Genomic DNA, 21,963 nt, shown 5'->3' with positions numbered 1-21,963 from the left:
CATGACTTTTCCAAGCTTCAGCTGCAGCTTTAAGGAAGCCGAATCTCTGTAAAGGAAATCAAAGATGATACACTGAAAGGTTCCTCAGAAGGGCTTGTGGATTCTCACTATGCAGCAGCTTTTCTGAATATATTATTACAGAGATTGTGCAGGCTTTGGAATTTCTTCTTTAGAGCATTATGTTGTGAAGTGGCTCAGTGTGATGTTAACTCCACCATTTTTAAGTGATGGAAAAGTTGTAATCCTAAAAAATAAATTAAAAAAAAAATTGCTATGGACATACAAGGAGACAGTCACAAAGTACACTCTGTGCAAAGAGAAACAAGAAAGAAAATACTTTAATTAACTGAGACAAAATCTAAGGTAGGGTGAATACTGAAGACAGTTCTTTCCAAGGGAGACAGATCATGATTCTTTCAAATGTAACTTATTTTCACAGAATGAACCTTGTTTATTAGCTGAAATTTCCTTTTCCCCCCGGATATATAATTACAGATGTTATCGTTAGACAAACAGACACATCTTGTATTTGTAGTTCCCTTATCTTAGACAATAGTATATAGAACTAAATTGTACGTTTAATAAGGATTTTTTAGTGAAAGCTTGCGGTGCATCCTAAGTTCATGCAAGAAGTCTCTACCTTCTTGGTCCATGTGGCATATAGTGTTGACTGCTTTTCTGAGTTGGTTTTTAAAAAAAACTTTATCATTGAAACACAATAGCAAGCATTCAGATTTCAACTTCTAATTTAAGTGGAGGCTTTTGCAGTCTCACAATTGGCTGCTGATGGCTCCTCAGGGACAGAAAATGTGATTGTTATATTGATTTTAGTGGACTTAATTTAAATTTATTGTTCACCAATCAGATAAACCTCTTAGGAAATTTAATTCAGAGACAATCCTTCTGGCTATTCTGGTCCTATACTTGTAGGCTTTCTTTTTTTTTTATTGCATCAATAAGTATCTGTCCTGGTTAGTGCTTGCCTGTTCTTCTGAATTAGCTTCTAATGTGGCCTGTATGTTTATGAGAATGCTAAACCTTTAAATATTCAGCACAGGACAACTGCTTGTGCAGGGGGTCATTGTGCTGGGTTTTTGAAATGCAAGTTACCTGACTGTTTCTCCTGTTAAACTGGAGGTTAACAGAAGATTCACAGTAGAATTTGGCATGAGGCATAGATGTACGATCCAAGTGAATTAAGATCTAATTGGATGTTGGGAATGATCAGTAGTATGATGGGATAGAAACAGTAATATTAATTTTGCCTTGCAAGCATAATCTCTGATTTTGTACTAATCACGTCCAACAGATTGCAGCTTCTGAATTTTTTCTCTCCATTCTCTCTGAGTTGGTGAGTGAACACCTAAGAGGCTTTTTGTTTTTTTTGTTTGTTTTCCCCAACTGAGAAAAATTGAGGAGGACAGAACCACCCCTCCCACCAGTCATTCCTGCTCCTACTCTATGGGGAGAAGTTTTTAAGACAGAGGGAAGCTTCCCAGCGGTGAGGGAAGCTTCTGTGTCAGCTGATGTGCTTTAGGGAGATGCATCCTTCCTGTCCCTCTCCAAGGAGTTTTATGGAGAAGATTTCCACTGACAATTTCTGCTCTATAGCTGTGGTTGTGGCAAATGGCAAACTGGCTGCTTGTGTTGCATGTCTGCAGTTTGTGGGGCAATGTTTTCTTTTTGGAGGAAAATGAAGGACCTGATCAAGTACGTTTGGTGTGTGCTTGGATCTTATTTGCCTCAGACAGGCTGTGGAATAGTACTAAAAAGACAAACTGCTGGCCACAGTAATAATTGGGAGCCACTTATCATAGAATCGTAGAATCACCAAGTTTGAAAAAGACCTCCAAGATCATCTAGCCCAACTGCCCATCTACCACCGATATTTCCCTTCTAAACCATATCCCTTGATACTACATCTCAATGTTTTTTGAACACCTCCAGGGATGATGACTCCACCACCTCCCTGTGCAGCCCGTTCCAGTGCCTGACCACTCTTTCATAGAAGTTTTTCCTAATATCCAACCTGAACCTTTCCTGGCACAACTTGAGACCATTCCTTCTTGCCCTGTCACTAATCACGTGTGATTATGTTTGGTAGTGTTATTTGAAGGATGTTCTTTTCTGATAGAACATGGTAGGTAGTTGTGGTCTCTCTCAGTATTCCCATCCTGTCATGAACATTTGTAAAAAAGGGATCCTCCAATGTTTGTTAGCTGATAGGAGAACAAATGCTGGCCTATGTCACCATCTCACTTGAGTCTCTCTTGGCTGAAAATTGCCATACTGTGCTGTTGACAAGAGAGCAAGTATCCTGGGGGTGAGATACACAGGTTTGCTTTTCTTGTGATGCTACAGAGAAGGAGGGAGAAAGACATGGCCCAGCTGCTACTGCTGTTATAGATCACACTTGCTAATAATTTTGCATGCCTTCTCAGCTGAACGTGTCCCATGTAATTAATGTGTTTTGTATATTCGCACTCTCCTATAGATTACCTTCCTTCCTCCCCCCTCCCCACCCCTCTTCTTTTTTTTTAAATTTAATAGCAAGTTTATGTCAGAAAGGGCAAGACGAATGAAACGTGCTCTGTGCTTAAAAGCAAGAAGGAGGTCTGTGATGGTATTTCATTGGTAGGAAGTTGTTATGTGGTTTTTGGGTCAGACCATGAGAAAATATGATGGAACTCCTCTTGCAAGGCTGCTCTTTTTCTGGCAAGACATGTCTCTTCTCCCTCCCTTTTTGTTCAGTCTAGGACATGAAATCCAGACCACGCTGGTGACACCAGCAGATTCCTGTTTGATGTGGATGAGCATGTTTATTCACTCTGACAAAAGCTCAAAAAAATATTTGACATCTCAGAACTTTGTAAACTAAGAAACTCCATACCCAAATGTTAAGATACAGGGGAAATTGCAATGAATTAGCTGTTACGCTGTATTTCCTGTGATTTTGGTTGATAAAGAAAATGAAAACAGTTTCATTTGATTATTAAAAATTTTCAAACATTTTTAAAAATGAGGCCATATTTTGAAATATCCTGTGAAAAAAAGTCTATTTAGAAAACTTCACAAATGACTTCTGAATGACTTGAAATTTTCTTTAAACAAAAGAAATTAGCAAAGTCCTGCGAGTTTGCAAAATATTTTTCAGAAAACCTGAACTTATGTATAAGATATTCTTGTTTAAAAGAAAAACAAAATGGTTTTGCTTTATACAGGATATTGGTTTTAGTTCTCATTTCATACTGGTTACTTAAATCTGTTGTGACTTCACAGGAGGCTGTTACGCACTGGATTTTTCAGTCTGTAAATATGAGAGATTGCAGCGGATGAAACAGCAATGTTACTTGGCAGAGAATATGTTGGGGTGTGCTAATAACACGACATTACTTGTCATTTACCACTGATACAAAATGTTTAAATGCAAATTAATGTGAAAAATAGATCTACTTCACCCCTGAATGATTCAATTCTTCGTAAGAATTATGTCCTTTATCTTAATTTCATCTTCTTGCTATTTCTCACACAAAAATCTTTTCCTTCGCCCTTATCACTAGTCAAATCTTAGAGCTACTTTGTCAGTAACAGTGAGTATTAGGCTTAATCCATGTAGTGCTAAATGAGGAATGCTTCATTCCAGAATGGAAGCTTGTTTATACTGTAGTTAGGATTTATTCTTAATATTCTGCATGCTCATAGCAGAAAAGTCAGCCTTTTTTTCTCTTGCCCTTTTGCAAGTTAAAGTTCTACTTATCTGTCAGCTGCTGTCTTGTCTTCAGCCTCAAATAACTTACTACTAAGAAGGAAATTCTCAATCAAAGGTCCATAACCAGATCAATAGAACTAATGAGTTAAAGGCTGTCTGATAGCTGATATTTGTAGCTGTTGTTAGTAAATCTTTTCTACAGAACTGCAGTAAACCCTGTGGTATGTCAAAGGCAGTAAATATGTCCATATGCAAGGAATGAATGTTCTTCCTCTGATCTGTCTTTGGGTTATTCTGAGTTTTGGGCAAGTGCAAAATGGATGCCTTAGTTAAAAGCAGGCTTGTTGAAAAAGACTGATCTTCTTTCCTTAGCTGTTTAAGAATTTGGAACTGCGTGTAACTGAATACGTAACTATTATTTTGAATTCTAGAGAAGTAACAGGACCTGGCTGACTAAGGACAAAATTACATGAGAAAGTTGGAAAACAAAGAAAACATAATGAACACTTGGTCTTGCAGAATCTGCTGATTGAATAAGAGTAAGGAGCATAGTTACATAATTGCTCTATTAGTGCTATAAAGCATAACTAGGACTTGGCTTTTTTGATGTATTACTTGATTGTGCTGTGGAAAAAGAACTGCTTTTTTCAGGAAAGGTGATGATGGTTATTATGAGAATTTCCTGAGCTGTGGAGGGCTGTTGCTCTCATGCACCTGATTATTATTTTTTTTTTTCCTGACTGCAAACACTTAGGACAAATATTTATATTCTTTGAAACCATTTGTCTTTTAATCAATATATATTTAATAACTGCAATATATAATAAATGTCATTTGAATGCTCTGGCTTTGTTTCCTTATGTGTTTATTCCCTACTTATGAAATCTGTATGGACTGCATTGTCCCATATGTAAGTGCTATTCAAAGGAGGGATAACCTTAGGGTTGGCATTTCATCATTGTGAAAGAAAGGTGGTTAGAAATATATGTAGAAATGCTGTAGGCAGAGCTGATGAGGTATAAAGTTACATAAGGCACCATCCATATGACAAGCTGTGTTCTCAGTCGTTCACAACTTTGATCTTGTAAACTGCCTCATAATTTGTGGGATGTGTTTAGCCAAATGCTTTCGAGAATGAGGTTCAGAAGAGGATGGATTTTACTTAGTTTAAAAACAACTTTGAAGGAGAAGATTAGAATTTTTCATGGGAAATTTTTAGCACCCCAAATTCTGAGGCATGGCTTTGAAATGGCTGCTATGTGCCACGGTATACCTGTGATGCAGTTTTGATTATACATTTAAGAACTTCTGCAGGCTTCCTAGGAATAGAGGACTGTGAACTTTGTCATTTCCAGTTTGCTTGTTTAAAAGCAATGAATATTACATGCAGACATGTGTCTCAAGATTTATGTTTGGAAGATGAGAGCTCTGAAAAATAGTGAGGAACAAATGTAAACTTGCCTGATGTTATCTTAAGTCCACTTCTATAGCCTTATGCTATTTTCACCTGCAGCTTCTACATCAGTCTATGAATAAGTGGGGGAAAAAATTGTGTTAGAAATAAAACTTGAATTCATCCTTGTGATTGCTGTCCAAACTAATTGGAGAAACCAAGCATAATTGAGAAGTTTTATTTCCTAACACATTATATATTATACAGTACAGCAACCTAGACTATAATATTTGTCTTTTCAGGAGGTTGCAACTTTGTTCTCCATCTTTAAAAAATAATGTTTATTATTCTGTGGCAAATATTTGTCACCATAATCCTTTACCTTCTGTAGCTTGTATGTCACAGCAGCCTTTCTCCAAGGGGGCAGCAGAACTGATCAAAGTAAGCACTGATGTCTGCTGTGCTCATCTTATTTTCCTTTTGTCCCAGTTCACCAGTGTTGCAGTAGTAGCCTTGGTTCCCATCTTGCATCAATTCAGTGAGAACACTGGTCATGTAATGCCTTGTGCTCCATATGGTTTCCAACAGCTTTCTAGGCTGAAAGAGAAAGAACCAGCTATTTAAAGGGAGAGGCAGAGAGAACCATATGCTCATTTTTCTCTCTTGGATTGTTTTTGGGAATCATATGATGTTCTTGAACGTAATGTGGCCTTTGTGTTTATGGATATGTAGGCTTTTGTGGATTCATAAAAAGTTCTGATCAGGACACGTTGTAAGAGATTTTAGGATTTGGTAGTTGGACTGTGAGTATGTCTATATACTATATTGTGGTGAATTCAGATATGGAATTCTCTTGATGCTTGAACTTGACATTTGTATGTCTTTGTGTTGCACTGCAACAGTGGTGGCATACTCTTAAGTGTGTCAGCAGCCTCTAGTTACCGTATCTGAGCCAGCAGAGATTGTTAGCACTGTATGAGATAGAAATGCTCTCCTTTCTAACCAGTATTAGCAGTATGAGATGTACTTACCTGCTAGAAAGGCTTAAGTGCATTTAATGAAAGAAGAAACTGAGCTCTGATCTTTATTTTTATTTTTTAGATATTGATCAAACGTGCCCCCAGAAGTTCATTTCGCTTCCAAAGTTTGGTAACTTAACTCTCTTTCTAGCCTGTGATGCTGATGGAGGATGGACGGGCAGAGAGAGGGCTAGGCTGGCTTTCCCCACCAATAAAAAATAATCAAAATTCATCACTAGTGATTACAGCTGCTGCTTGTCAGCATGTAAAGAAAAGAGCTACAATTCATCACTGTCACTACCATGTGAATCCACAGAAAAGTAATTAGCAGGTAAAATGCCTATTAATAATTCCCACCACCACCTTTCTCTCAAACACCTGCTGACAAGCTATTACACTTAAGCTTCATCAAGTTCTTGTTTTGTGATTGCGAGAAAAGACGCCATTAGAGCCATTTCTGTTAAGGTGTGGTGTCTCTTCCTTTGTGGCCCCTCATTGAGAAAGCAGATGTATAGACTTGCCTCACTGCTAGCAATCTCTACAAGCACACAGATTTCTTTACGCTTCTTTCAATGACTATAAATTTATCTTGGCTAATGACACTATAACTTGCGTTAGTGCAGGCTAAATACAGAGTAGGGAAAAACAAAAGAATTCTCATCTTTGCCTGCAATTATCTTTTTACGTTGCTTAGAGATAAACACTGTATGCCTACAAGAAGCATATTATTAATAGTATTTGATCGCATATAAAGTATGACTGAACTTGGCAGTTGTTATTTGAACAACCTTTTCCCCAGTATTGGAACACATGACAGATTGGATTTTATTTTATTTTTTTTTCTTTTTATGAGGACTGGAAATATTAGTGATATATAAAGTGGGGATTTTGTGAACTTGGCTGCTGTTGTAGGAGCCTTCTCATTGAAGGCTTCTTTAAGCAGAGCTGCCCAAAAATATGTAGCTTGCTCCAAAAGTAATGCCTCTATGGAAACTACCAGAACTACAAAGAGCACGATAACTCTATTTGATAGAGCAAATTTTCAGTTAAAGAACACCTTTTTTTTTTTTTTTTTTTTTTTTTTACATAGTCGCACCATTAGTTATGTACTTTCACAAGCAATGAATGAGAGTCTGCATGTTGAGTTTATAAAAATTTGCACTAGTGGAGGTGATCTGCTGTTGCCACTGCTGAAGACAACTGTTGGGTTTCCATCAACATTATGCAAGCGTCAATGAACATCAGCGGGAGCAATCTTTTCTGCGTGGAGGAATTCAGTTCCACCTCTTTGCTTCATCTGTACTTCCATGTCAGATGTGATTGTGTCAGACTGCCTCTCTGCTGCCTTCTGTCATACAGCAACAAAATGTAGCAAAATATTATTGGGAAGATTCAGCCTCTACTTGCCATACCACCACCTCTGACATCATGAGTCAACATAATAAAATAGGAGGCTTTACTTTCAGAGCAGCCATTGTATACTCTGCTTGAAATTTATATCTCTGTTTTACACCCCTGCCTATATATGTCTCATACTGCAGGTGGAGGCTGTGCCAAAACCAACACCATTCCTAATGAATGATTAAATTGAATGCAGCTTAGATACCAGTTGAGCTCCTCTGTTTTTTACAATAAAGAAAACATTCACTATTGGTGAATGTATCTAGACACAGACTTTGTGGTCATTAACACTGTCCCTTCTTTTCCATGTATCTGACTGTGAAAAAAGATGTCTCAGAAAGGAAAGAGAATACATCTCTATGTGGTCATCACTTGAAACGTTAATGAGAGACTACTAAGCTTTTATAGGAGCTGCTTTTCTAAAGAAGAATATATGCAAATATGTCCTGTTATTCTGTCACAGAATACTTTTTTGAGTGTCTTGCTCACTGTTCTAGTTTTACTGATGATTTTCTTTCTGCTGGGATTTGAGGCCTGTGCGTTGTTGACCTGAGCTTCTGCCGCAGTAGGCACAGCACATCATTGCTGGGTGCTACCTACCGCCCGCCTCTCTGAACTGGCAAAGTGCAGGCCAGGCAGCAGAGAGGAAGATGGAGAGAAAAGAGGTGAAAGTAATTCAGGGCTGTCAAGGGAGAGCTTCAGGTTGAAGCCTGGGCCTTGGCATGGGCATCCATCTGTGGGCTCTGTGCCCAGCTTTGGCTTGGGATCAGCGTGCCCTGGATTGGCATGGCGTGTGGCAGCCCTTGCAGCACTTTCCCCTGGATTACAGAAGGAATGGTGCCATGGGATTAGGGAACTTGAAATACAGGCCCTGTTGTGAAAGTATTACTGAGGCACCTGGAGTGTGACAAGAGTTAGAGGTGCTGTGTGAGAGAACTCAAGTTGCTGAGGGTGAATATGAGCACAGTATTTGGATAACCACATTCGGCTTCCCACTGACAGATGCCATAATCAAGAAATTCTGCTTTTCTGTGCATCAGAAAGAAGGAAATCTCATGAGGAGACCTATGACAGGGCTGTAGCTTGCAGTCATTCCTCTCAGTGTTTGGGAATGTGAGCATCATTGTAAACGTTTCTTGTGGTAGGCTTGCTTGACTGCTTAAAACCCCTTTTCTGAGTTTGCTCTGAGTTCTGCTCAAGGAAAGGTGATCTGTAAGAAACTTCCCATGACATATATTTTGTTTCTTTTCTGATTAATTACCCCCCCAAACAAGCTAGATGCTCAAGAAGAAGGAAAATAAGAAAAACCTGTTTTATTTGTTGTTGTTGTTCCAGCTTATTCCTATTGAGTCCTACGTCTTTACCAAGCTCTCTCAACCACAGCAACCACAGAAAACTGCAGGAAAAACAAATCTGTTTTTATTTGATGTTTATCTCTTTAATTTGGGCAAATTTAATAAGTTATTAATTACGAGCCGCTTAACTGCACAACAAAGTATATTTTACTTTTCTTTCCTAATCTATTGTTTTCATCTTGTAAATTTCTAATTTATAGCCTAATTCTATCTGTTGTATAACTGCTATAGAATATTTACATGATGGAAAAGTCATTGCCCAAATGTACTGACTGTCTAATTGGAAACTGAGTGAGGTGGCAGCGGACAGTGCCTACGCAGAAACTGTGCAGTTATAAACATTCCCACAAAGCCATTTGTTAGCTGAAATATGATGTTCTCAGAAATTGCAGTAGAAATTTTTAAAATGCAATCTTAGCATATGCTTGTTTCTCTCTTAAGCTGAGTCTCAAAGTGGAAAAGATGACTGACGTTGTAGTGACTCCTTATTAAGTGTGTTCAATTTACAGGTGTCAGAAGGATGTGGGTGGGAGATACAGCCAAGCCATATTCTGAAGTCTCCATTTTCCACAATATTTCAGTATTGTCCTGGGATTAGGACTGTGAAAGGGTTAGGGGCTCTGTGTTTACTGGGTCTTATGTCAGTGTAATCTTCCTGGAGTCCCTGTATAATTAAAGAGTAGATAAGTTGATTTAGTAAGTGGTGTGGATTATGAGAATGACAACTACTGTAAATAATCTTTTTTTTTTCCTTTTTTTTTTTTTCCCTACAAACAAGAGAGGAAAAAAAAATCCTTGCCTGGAGGAAAAAAAATAAAAAAATTAAAAAAAAAAAAATTAAAAAAATCACAGTAACAAGCTTCAGTAGTCTTAGACTGGAATTGGTAAATACATTCCTTCTCATAGACAGATTAGTATGGTGACCAAACCAGGGAGTATGGGATGAGAGAGAGGGAGTGTTGTTAGGAAGTGTGTTTTTTTTGTATGTGTAGCTGAGGCACTTTTTGCATCCTGCTTCATCCACTTTGGTTAGTAGCAAGTAGCTCTTGCCTCAGATCGAGTTGTAGCCATGCCACATCTTAACCCTGTAATGTGTTTTAGGCAAGGAGCACTTCCAGCAGTCCCATCTCTCATGGCAATGATAAGCTCAAGTCTCTGCAGTTGCATATTTATTTAAAATAGGAAGAAATGATCTCTTTTTAAATAATGCTAGTATTCTTTGCATTTGTGAGGAAAACAAATCTATTTTAGAGTTAACAAATTGCTTATTTTTCTGTAATATATTGTAATAGAACATTAAATTAGGATGTTCTCAAGTGCCATTTCAGTGTATTTGAAGGATTTTCAAGTAGTATTTGTTAATATTTCTGTGAAATTGTTTCTCTATCTGCTGCATAGTAGAGGACTAATTTCAGCTTAAGGAATTGCCTCTTAAGTGGAAGCAAAGTTTACAGCTCTAAATGGGCAAGACAGACTTTGAGCAAAATAGCACTGTGTTCTTTAGTCTGTGATTACGCTGGTCTTTTGCTGCTAACAAGAATTAAAAAAAAGAAGATAATAAACATGTTTCCAATGAAAACAATCTGGTATTACACTTTGTTCATACTGTTTACTTTTGTTAATTGCAAGCCCTCTTTTCTTACGTGGTCTTAGGAAATCAGTGAGACTGAAGGCAGAAGGGACTGCTCTGTAACTATCAGATTTACTGAGAGAACCATTGGGTCTACTACTTGGAAAATCAATCCTCCAGACTAGAAAGAGATTTTTTTCTTAGCGCACTTAAACCATCTAAAAGATCACTCATGATTTTGTTCTTCTTTTGTTCTATTTTTATGCACTTTAGAAACAGAACATGCCATACATTTAAAATCTAATGAGTGGGTGTATTTATACCTTAATTATTGGGAATGGTTAAGTTTTGAAGGAGATCAGTCTTGCTGTTCTCAGTACTTCGTGTTCAGTAGCATGGCTAAGTTTCTTTTTCTGTTTTTTTTCTATTTTTTCTATTTTAATTTCAGAACTATGGTTTGGAAACAGAAAATCTGAAAACTCTTTCACACAAACTGAATGCATCTGCCAAAAATCTGCAGAACTTCATCACTGGGAGGAGGAGGAGTGGTCATTACGATGGAAGGACCAGCCGCAAATTACCAAATGATTTTCTGACATCAGTAGTGGATCTCATTGGAGCTGCTAAAAGTCTCCTGGCTTGGTTGGACAGGTAAAATCTCCCAAATGCGTCAGAGGTAACCGGTTCATGGACATGCTGAAAACCCAGCCTTTTTAGAAAAAGTAATGTAGACATTTACACGGTAGCAGAATCCACTCACAAATTCTAAGAAGAACTTTGAACTTTGTAGCAGTTTTTTTCTTGTTATTTAACTGTCAGTACATGATTCTGATAGCATTACAATACTTCCAAATTCACTGCAATCCTACACATTTCTGGAAATACAGTATAGCACCAGCCTGACATGATTAGGATTTTTGCCTATTTTGTTAACAATATAGGATAATACACTGACCTGCATAAATCAGATTCTTTGCTCTGACAAAATCAAACTGATGAAACTGTAGTCATACGTTTCATAGTGTAGGTGTAAATATGGATTTTTACTGTGTGTTTGTGTGGTCTTGCAGTTTACGTTGGTTGTGTTTTTAATTACTGTCGGTTTTTTTTTTTTGCTTTTTTTTTTTTTTTTTTTTTTAAACTGCAGTGAAATACCTCTGAAACTGTAGATGCAGCTGGAATGGGCTTATATTCTTACTTTTATTAGCTAGAAAATATGTGGGAAGAGGTTAACTTCTCTCCTTTAGTATACCTGCATTGATAATTTTCTAGCGATAGAAATAGTCAAAAGCAGGTATGTAAGATGATCATGTAAACTCCTGAAATGGTTGAAATGAATCTCCCTGTCTTTATGAGAATGCATCACAGTGCATTTTTATCATGAAAAATAAAATGCTTACCCTGGTTTTCAAGATGTGTCTTTAGTGAGTATCTAATTTTTTTTATCCAGCAGCTGAAGTTTTTTTCAGAGTACGAGTTCTGTGTAGTTCTTAGAGTCCAATAGAGTTGTTTGAGTTTACTTCTCTGGGTTTTGCTGTGTTTTATCTACGTGATGAAAAATGGCTTCTGTCCCATAATTGATTTCCCTATGAAAGGGTAAGGTGAGACAGGAATCTCTTCCATTTCCTAACTGAAATTTAAACTCTTTTATTCAGAAGACTCCAACTACCAGTGTTTCTGCCTTCCTTTCTAGCTTTCCCTTAGATTTCAAAATTGAAGATGCGCTCTTGCATTTCCACCTAGGCACATAAAATTAGATATGCAGAGAAATGATTAAGCTTCGTGGGAAGAGTTAAATACTGGAAGTTGAAGAATTAGGAATGTGTTTTTAGCTTTACCTCTAGTTATGGCTTTGACTTGGAAAAACTGTGGTCCTCATGTTTTTTTCTCCCTGCAAACAATTTTTGGCAGAGAACAGCATATCATTCTGAGTTTTAAAACAAAAGGAATAGTGTGAAAGCATGTTCTGCATAAGCACATCACTGTTTGGGACTTTGTTTCTGTTTAGAAAAGACCTTGATTGTTTTCTCATCTAAATTGTGGACAATGGATAAAGAATTCGAAATAGTATTTTACATTCAATAGTCTGAAAAAGTAAGTTTTCATGTATATTTAACATTGGAAAAAAGTTATTGTTCTGCCAAACTTGTTTGGTTTTTTTTCTGGAAGGCTGATCAAATAACAGTAAAATATAACAACAACAACAAAAAGTAGAATTGCTTGCATCTGAGTGCTAATGTGTGAGTGTATTCCTGTAAACTGGTTAGCTGTAGTGTTGGTGAAGGAAGATCTCTAAAATGTTTTGGTTTTTTAAGTGTATGCCAATCCTACTCTTAAGTAAAATGCAAAAATGCAAAATGACTTATGCATTTATCTGAAGCTGATCAAAGCCAGGAGTCCCAAGATATTAAAAAAGAAGGCAGCAATGGTGAAAGCTTTTAGCAATGTTGTGTTTAGCGTCCAAATGAGGCTTCCTTGAAGCAATGTATTAATTTTATTCAGATTTCTGAGAAAGTGCTTTTGATGTTCTGTGTAGCCTAAACATGTAGTGCTGCCAAATGTTTTCTGTAACATTTTAAGTCCTTTCTGATTTATGAGAGTGTGAGGCTTTCTTGTTTAGGTTTGTTCTTCCTTTTCTGTGAAACCCCCAAGCTGGAGCGAGAGCAGGCCAATGAATGTATCTTTCTAAGGAAGATGGAACATCTGAAGTACAGCAGCCTTCTGCTAATTAGATTTTTTCTAAGCAGCTATTGGGGCCACTAGGGGGAGATAGTAAGATTTTAGATATTAAATATTTGAAGTCAGGAACGTGGATTTAATTTCATTCTGCACAGCTATTGCTATTAAATCTGGGCCAAATCTGAATTCTTTTGGTTGATGCCTAATACCAGTTCCATCTGTAGGGTATGAGAGGGAAGAGAAAACCATTTGGAGGTATAAATTGGTTATTAGGGTTATCCACTCTATAGTAACATCCATTCTCCATTGTCCCTATGTTGATTTGCCTCACAGGTCACATAGGGAAAATGCAGCTAGCAGCAGCTTCACATTGCCTAGAAATGCAATGATGTGTTTTTTATGTGTGGGGAATGATGATGATAGCATATGAGTCGTGCTTTGCCAGCTGCTCAAGCAAACCCTCCCTTTATGATGTTTCCATAGAATGTTCGCTACTTATCGTGGCCATGATACATCAGGCCAGGTACAATTATCAGAGTGTAAAAGTTGTGATTTGCTGAGTTTCTTTCACTATGGCTCTTGTAGTGGCACTGTATGGAGCTGATCTAAGGATGCTCTTTATTCCAGGTCTCTGCTTGTAGCAGCTGTACTTTCAGATGTAAGTCACAGATAGAGGTTTTTACTGGAAATTAGGATAGCTTTTAATGCTGAGGTTTTAAGGTCTTCAAGATTAATTTCACTAAGGAACTGGAAATTTCAGCAGAGAATTCTAGCTGTTTTCAAAAGAGGTTGGCTGAGAATTTTTAGGAGCATAAAATGGCTCCCCAGTAATTATGTTTTGCAAAGAAATTGTCATCACACAAATAGATTATGTCCATAAGCTTTTTAGACTTGTTTCAACTTCCCTTTACTCTCTCAACACACAAAATCTTCAAAAAAACATTTTGTCTTAATAATGTTTTATTTTATGCTCCTTCCCTAATCTTCAAATTTTTTGCAAGCCATCTGGGTGCTTAGATTTGAGTTTCCTTGAAAAACTTGAGAGTCTTTTCTGAAAGCATGATTTCCACTTGACACATAACTTAGCTCTTAAGCTGATGGAAATACATACTCTACATTTTAGCAACAAACTATTTGTCTGCTGTTCTGAATGACTTGGCGTCTAAATGTCTCTGCTGTGAAGTGATACTTCTTAGGAATTAGATAATAATAAGAGAAGAGCTGTCCAGACGTTCCAGACTTCAAGCTCGATGATAGTTATTATTTTCAGTCTTTGTTCCTGTAGTTCTTGTATCTTGTAATCTTTGAAATAGTAATTGATGCCATCATTCTGAATCTTTCTTCTTCTTTGGTGTACTGGGTTCCTGGAAATTCTTCCATCTTTTACAAGGTTCATGCACTCCATCCTGAAGAGCTTAAAACCTCAGTGCTTTCTATACAGTATGCTTAATTTGCTGAGGTTATGTACAACAGTTATCGTGTTCCTTTGTATCTTCTGAATGACAGTGAAAATGCACATAATATTACCTTCAAAGTTTGGGCAACTTAGTTTTCTGCGAATTCATTATTTGATATAAATGCAGGAGGAAGATGAGCACTATTAAGTAACAGAAAAATAAACTGAATAGTTAAAGAAAATCATTAGAAAACATGAAGAAAAAACACAATAGAAAAATGCATTCGAGTTATCTGGAAATAAGAATTGAGGTAAAAGTTGTAGGTCCCTCAAAGCAAACATAAACTTAACGTATACCAGAGAAAAAATCTTTAATGTATGATTAAAGTAGAATTATTGTTGTGAGTCCATTACTGTGGATTCAAAGCATGAATAAACCAATTTTATGGTTTAAAGCTATCTCTAACCTCATAAAAAGTGTGTTTTTCTGTAGTAGTGTGTCCAGTGGTACCTGTGGAATTAAACAGAAATTAGACATATTTATTTATTTCAATCCCAGGTAAGGTTTTATTCTTATGCACCTACAGTCCTACATAAAACCACTTTTACAACTGTTGCTTTGTTTGTGCATTGGTGTTCACTGCCTCTGTGAGATTCCTGAATTATGTACCATTCATCTGAGGCTTTATTGAACTGAAAGCACTATGAATTCACTCTAAGCTTGATAATCAAGCTACTTTTTTTCATATTTCACTTACCTCTTCAGTGACACCCGTGAAAACTTCAAAGCTTTTGTCCAGAGAGAAGTATGAAGTGAAAAGTAGTGATAAAGTGATTCCAGAAAACTATCTCAAGCTTTTCTGAGTTTGGAGTTTAGTGCAGCTTATAAGTACCTTTATGATTAAGACTGAGCTCTTGTGCTGTTCTCACATCTCATTTATTTTCTAAAAATTTAAGAAAATATAATCAACTACCACAAAATTTTGCATGTGGTAATTGTGTTATAGATTTTAATGGTCATGGATTAGAATTTGCTAGAGAACACTGGATTTTTTATTTATTTATTTATTTTAGTGTACTTTTTGACTCAGCTATCTCTTTGGGCAGCTATTTGGTATGTCTTTCACAGCAGTGCTTCTGTAACCCTTGTTTTTCACCTTGGCATATATCCCCATAAAATCTTAAACTGCTGCTATGGATTAAGCTGAAGTCGAGTAATAGGAGCAAAGAGATCTTGTGGAAATAGCTTTTGAGTTCCAGACTTTCAGAGTTGTGGCTGGAGAAAAATTGGCAGGCTGACAAATATGCACGAGTTTGATTAATTTACCACTGCTATCTCTGGTCTGAAATGTGAGCAAAACAGCACATGAATGAACAAAAAATCCTACTGCAAATAGAAACTGTTGTTCCTATAAAAGAGGTGGGTCAAATTGCTGAGAGAAGTAACAAAATATAAAATTTCAGAATAAAAGACATTCCTGATTAACTTAGATCAGCCTTTCTGAGCAGTCACGGAATGATGAGGTGTAATTCTTTCACTCTGAATCCCAAGTTAGCAAGTTGTTTTGTCATGGTCCTAAGTGTGCTAATATTTAGCAAAGCACTTGTACGTATACTTCAGTCCTGTTAAGGTAGGCTCAAATCTGTGCCTGAAGTTATGGACATTTGGATGCTTCAGTGGGTAGGTCTGGATAGCAGAACAGACTGAGCCTGTTCACTGATGCTTTGTCGTACACAGAGTACAGCCTGCAATTACGTAAATGCTCTTGTTTAAATATGAACAATTCTAGGTGGTGACCTTCTGCACGCTCTTTTAATATGCTTTGCATGAAAGTACTGTGCTAGGAGAATGCATTTCCCACTCATATATGGCTCTCCCTCTTTTCACCATGGTGACACAGTGCATGCATTTTCTTACACTGTAGGTGAAGTGTGTCCAGTTGGATTTCTTTGTCTCATTGTTCTCAGTGAATGAGCCTTATTTATGTTTATTGTGTGACTCTTTTAGTTGTAAGTAAAGAGGAGCATTTATTGGGAGAATTAGGCTTGAATGTTTGCAAGCCTTTAAGTTCTTACTTATAAAAGCTGTTAGTAGTTTGAGGCCTTCTTTTTTAGGGGACTCAATACGGTACTGTTAGCTGTGCTTGATTATTACTTGACAAGGTAGATCTGGTTTGTGCAAGGATGGCACTGGGAAAACAAATGAAAACCCAAACAAGAGAAACCACATTTCAGTGATTCACCCCACAAATAACGCACTTTCTGTCAAGTGGCTTTCAGTCTAAAACACATGAATACGAATATATGAAGTCTTACAAGGTGATGTTTACAATGTGGGTTCGCATAATGGAGGAATTAAGAGGCTCCCTCGTCACCAGCATGCATGGTCATGAAACATACATGTGCTGTGGAGTTATAAAGATGTTTCATGTGGGTGTTGCAAAGGAAAAGGATCTCCAGGAGTTTTTGAGGGAAGAAATAATGAATTTTTAAGAGGAACTGAGTAAAGGGTTCAATGAACATGGAAATGTATACGGAAAAGATTTTGAAAAGCCTGTGAGAAGCAAGGTAGTGGAAGGCAGAGGATCATGCCACAGCAGGAAGTGGGACAACAAATAGCCTTGATAGTTTTTTAGTTCTTATTTAATTTAAAGAACGCTAAGTTGAACAAAACACATGTTGAATATTGTGGTTATTCACAGGAAATTTGCTTCAATGAAACCATATGAAGTACCTGAGAATTGAAGTTCCAAGGGACTCAAAAGACTTTTGAAAGAAAATAATATAATCTACAGGTTGATGGAAATGGTTCAGACCACTTAAGAAATACATACATATTTTTAAAGTGGAGATAAGTGGTCTGATTAAACAAGGAATTCCTCTAACTTGGTATGTTTTTGTAGTCTTGAGAAAGAAGGTGCTGCAGTAGCCAATTGAAAAGGTGTATGTAGGATTTATCTGCATTTATGTTTGATCTGACAATAATTCTGTAATGTATTAAAACAATGCATTTTAAAATCAGATATTAATGAAGAGGAGTTTTTGGTGTTTCACAGTGTGTCTATTATGAAATCAGCAATTCCATAATGACTTTTCTGTTGTATATGTTGAAACTGCTTTGTTACATCAAGTGTTGCTGGACTTTCGTGGTTGAAATTGAGGTTCAGGATATAATACCAAAGTAACTATCCTTTGACAGTAAATATACTTGGAGAGGCTTTTGTCTTTGCCACTATCCCAGTTGAATACTGCAGTAGTCCATGTGTGTGCAGATTACCTCCTGTGAAGTGGACAGAATTGGGGAGAGGGTGGAGAGGGAATTTCAATTTTAGTAGTCCAATTTGTAGCAATATCCCATAGAAGCATTGGCAGAGGCTGCCATGTGAGAGTCCGTTTATTAGCTGCGGAGAATTAGAGAGGAGGTAGCTTGAGGATTGCTTACCTCTTCCATAGGAAACAAGGACCTGTCATCCTTCCAAGCAATTAATCACTTCTCAAAATATTTTAATAAGGATTATGTTTCTTAGGAAGCTTCTCCCTTCTGCTGCCACCCATGTGTCACTTCTTTCCATGCTGTTTTCAGTAAATCTGCACTGTGTAAACCTCAGTGTAATAAAAATGAGTAATGTCTCAGTCTCTTTGCCTCCTCTTTAATGTCAACGAAGTTTATTTGGGCATTTCTAACGTTCTTCACTAAGAGCAATGATCGTAAAACTGTCATTATTTTCCTCATGAACCGTGAAACCAAGTAAATTGTAAAAGTATGAGAGAAAATCATACAGTTTTAGAAGCCAAAGCCTACCATGCGATTTTGTTTAGAGCAATACTGGAGGCTTTGAAATGTCAAATAGATTCCAGTTGTGTAATTTGAGGATCAAATTGTATTAACATCCATACTTGAAGTAAAAGAATGCCATTTGCTGGCTTGATTTCATTCATTTTAAGTAAAAATGAGTTCATAAGTTAACGTGACCTTTTTAAATAAAGGTTTCAGGTAGATTTCAATCCTCGACAGCCACAATTTTAAACGGGGAAAAAAAAGTGTTTTTGTACATTTTGGCTAATGCACTATTTTATTTCTTTTAAACACAATTATGGTTCATAACCAAGAAATACAGTCAGCTTTCATCCTTTAATAAGCTCACATGTCACCTGAACTTAATAATACTCTGTAACTGTAGGTAAGCCTTCTCTATAGTTTGTATGTACTGTACAGCTTAAAACTTGCATTCTCAATTTTGATTATAGCTCTGTGTCAAATGGCTTTTGTCAGGCAACTTTCAGAACTTATCTACATGCTATATATATCAAGATTTTACTGTCTGCTTGCTTATATGGTTCTTAAACTCTGCTTGGTTTCTTATTTCTGTAATTTTATTTTAAAATTCCCTAGAAAATAAGGGTAGAAAAAATATATTTTGTTGTATAATGTATTACGTCAAATTAAAACTGCTTGTCTTGAGCATGTGCCTCAGAGTTCATGTCATTTTTTTGAACCATCAGGGCTGGATTGAAAATTCTGGAGAAGAAAGAGGGCATTAGAACAAGATAAAATTCACATGGGCTTCTTGACAAAATCTACCTGTACTAAAAGTTCAGTAACTCCGCACATAGAAAAGAATTTTAGAAAACTACTAAGAATCAGTAGAACTGTATCCATAGTTCTCAATTGGACATGCTTATAGCAGAGTTCTTTCTACTGGCAATTTGTCTTTAGGTTTAGATTAGGAAGTTAGGATACTAACAGTTCTACGGAGCTCTTTATGAGTCTAAATGCTCCGAGATTTTATGACAATTGGGAAAGTACAAGTGATCCAGATTATTTAAAAGCCACTTCTCTTAAAATAGTGATCTGGGCATAGTGCATGAGCTGTTGTTAGTTTATTCAGACATTGTATTCCACACAATACTTTGCCACCTTTTTTTTTGTTTGTTTGTTTTAAATGTTTGAAGCAGGTATACTATGGAGATATGCCATCTTTGTGATGGTAATAATGTCTGTAAAAGCCTCATTTGCAACACTAGTGGAGTAGAACTGTTTACTTGCAGAAAATTCCAGCCCTGCCTAGTTTGGCTGCTTCTGGAGTACACAGAATAGATCAAGTTGAGTTTATAGTTTAAGACAGATTTGTAACACAGAAATCAAAGGACTGCCAGCCTCTAAAACCAAATATGTTTTAGCAGTGCCTCCAGAAAATAAGCAAGCTTCTAGGTAGACAAGCATTTAAAGCATTCTGACATGAAGTTTAAGGTGTAGGATGCATGTAGGTGACTTCTGTAAGTGCTGGATTACATTTTTCATTTCACCTATTACTTCTGATTGTGTCACAGTGTGGGGAGATGTTAAGCTGTGCCTCCAGTTTAGCCTTTGTAGCTGTTTTTGAGTGTTGATTCATCTATGGCTCTAAATGGCATTCTCATTTGGATAAAGTTTTTATTTCTTCTGAGTTCCTCCAGTAATTATATTAGACATCAGACATGATTCTGGAAATCCCAGTGAATTAGTGAAGTACTTTCCTGGTGCGATTCACATCTGCGCACTGTCCATATGGGAGGTGAAAATGGCACCTTGATAATGGTGTTCCCAAACAACTGCAGAAGGAATGTGGGATGTTTTTTCTAGGGGTGTGAAAGTAGTTCAGGAATGCGCTGAAAGACTATGAGAAATTATATCCATGGATATGTATCCTGCAATTTACAATTTTAATAATAGATTTTAGTATTATCTGTGCTTTTAATATCACTGTCTCAAACTGCAACAGAGATGCCAGCATTAAAAAAGTCCTATGGGCACTAAGTTCATTGCGAACCACTGAAACAAGTGTCATTTAACATTTTTTTTTCCTTCTTTCTTTTTAGATCACCTTTTGCTGCTGTGACAGACTATTCAGTAACAAGAAATAATGTAATACAACTCTGTCTGGAGCTGACAACAATTGTACAACAGGTATGTGAGCATCTACTTAGAAATTAAATCTTTTGTAATAGTAAAAGGCCATTACCTTGTGCATACTGCCTTGTATTATTCTTTGTCTATATTATTGTCTAACAATAAGAAGGAAATACTAGTGCTTTGTAAATGCTCTATAAAAATTCTGCTTCCTGATTTTATAATCAGTAGTGTGGGCTGTGCTGTACACGTTTTTCATGTCCTCCATGCCTATCTCAGTAGTGAAATTCATCTTGGGTTCTCTAGTTGAATAGCATTGCTATAAATTTGTATAGTCAAATTGATAATTTTTATACTTAAAATCTTATATTTTGTCTTGAAATTTTCATTAACTAGCACGTTTACATAGTGTGCATGTATGTGTGGAGGAGCTTTGTTAAGTGCTGCTTCATGCAGCTTATATCATCTGGACAGCTGTAGAGATATTATGTCCCTGTTAGGCTAGAATACTCTGTATGCACTTCTGCGCATACTTTGTTTAAGAAATAGAGGCCAACACTGAGAAACACTTGTGTAATGGGCTTCATTTTGGAGTACATTTTAAGGAACCTACCACATCCTTTTGTTTCTTCTCACTAATGTGGTTTAGAACTATCTCTGTCTTTGCTGGGAAGTGAAAAGTCTCCTTTGCTAGAAGTTGATTCTGATGTTGATGTTCAATGCCGGAAAAATAACCTGGGAAATTAAACTAGCTCTGTTCAGTCAAGCATCATCCCGTACTTTGATGCAAGTATTTCTGAGGTTACAATTCATCTACTATTGATAACTGTGGAGGGATGTGGTACTATCTTATACCATTGTTTTACTAGTTTTTTGGTGTTCTATTTCATAGAAACACTAAGGTTGGAAAAGACCACTAAGATTATCTACTGCAACTATTTCTAGCAGAGCAAGGAATGTTTATTGGACCCAAATTATCCTCCTTCAGCTGAGATTATGAAGCAGCTTGTTGGCTTTATATTCCTTTTCTCTAGATAAATGTCAGGATAAATTCTTCTCTGTTGGCTGCAGGGGCAGGTCACAGCCATCTGTTATGAACTGCTGGCCCTCCCTCTGTGTGCATATCCACTTGCTTTGGGCTGCAGTTCAGTGCTGGAACAGGCAGTGCTTGAGGGGAAGAAGAGGGATGCATGCAGTACAACAGTGCCCATCGTGCAGAGGGATGAGGCTTGGCTCTCCTGATGGTTCAGCAAGAGTATGAGAGAAGGGCCAATGCCAATACGGAGAATTTTGCAGAAGTGAGTGCACTTAAGAAACTGGAGATTAGAGAAGTGGGAGAAGGTGGGCTGGGTAGGACTAAGAGTGCTAGGGAGAATTTTTTTTTCTAGTTTTTAAAAGTATCGGTCTATTGTCACTCAATTGGTCTATGCTAAAGATCTCCTATGTCCCCTTGGTGTGAGTTAGTTTGACACTAGTCTCCTTTTTATAAAAACAATGCATTTTTCTCTGATGCTTTCATAAATACATACAATACCAAATATTAGTTGGGTT

The 21,963-nt window shown here is 37.0% G+C and overlaps 1 protein-coding gene across 7 annotated transcripts in view; it reads left to right on the top strand.

Moving 5' to 3' along the window:
- The window catches only part of CNKSR2 (connector enhancer of kinase suppressor of Ras 2), a 206,467-nt gene that overhangs the window by 35,245 nt on the left and 149,259 nt on the right, over positions 1–21,963 (top strand). For all 7 annotated transcript variants that reach the window (XM_085210940.1, XM_085210931.1, XM_085210919.1 and 4 more), the window contains exons 3-4: positions 10,896–11,098; positions 20,382–20,469. In XM_085210940.1, the coding sequence (XP_085067066.1) occupies positions 10,896–11,098; positions 20,382–20,469 (291 nt within the window). The remainder of the gene's footprint in view (positions 1–10,895; positions 11,099–20,381; positions 20,470–21,963) is intronic.

The sequence above is a fragment of the Meleagris gallopavo genome, chromosome 1 (genome assembly GCF_905368555.1).
Source record: "Meleagris gallopavo chromosome 1, MGAL_WU_HG_1.1, whole genome shotgun sequence".
Classification (NCBI taxonomy): domain Eukaryota; kingdom Metazoa; phylum Chordata; class Aves; order Galliformes; family Phasianidae; genus Meleagris; species Meleagris gallopavo.
The sequence above is the reverse complement of the archived record's forward strand: the minus strand, read 5'-3'. Positions and strand labels throughout refer to the sequence as shown.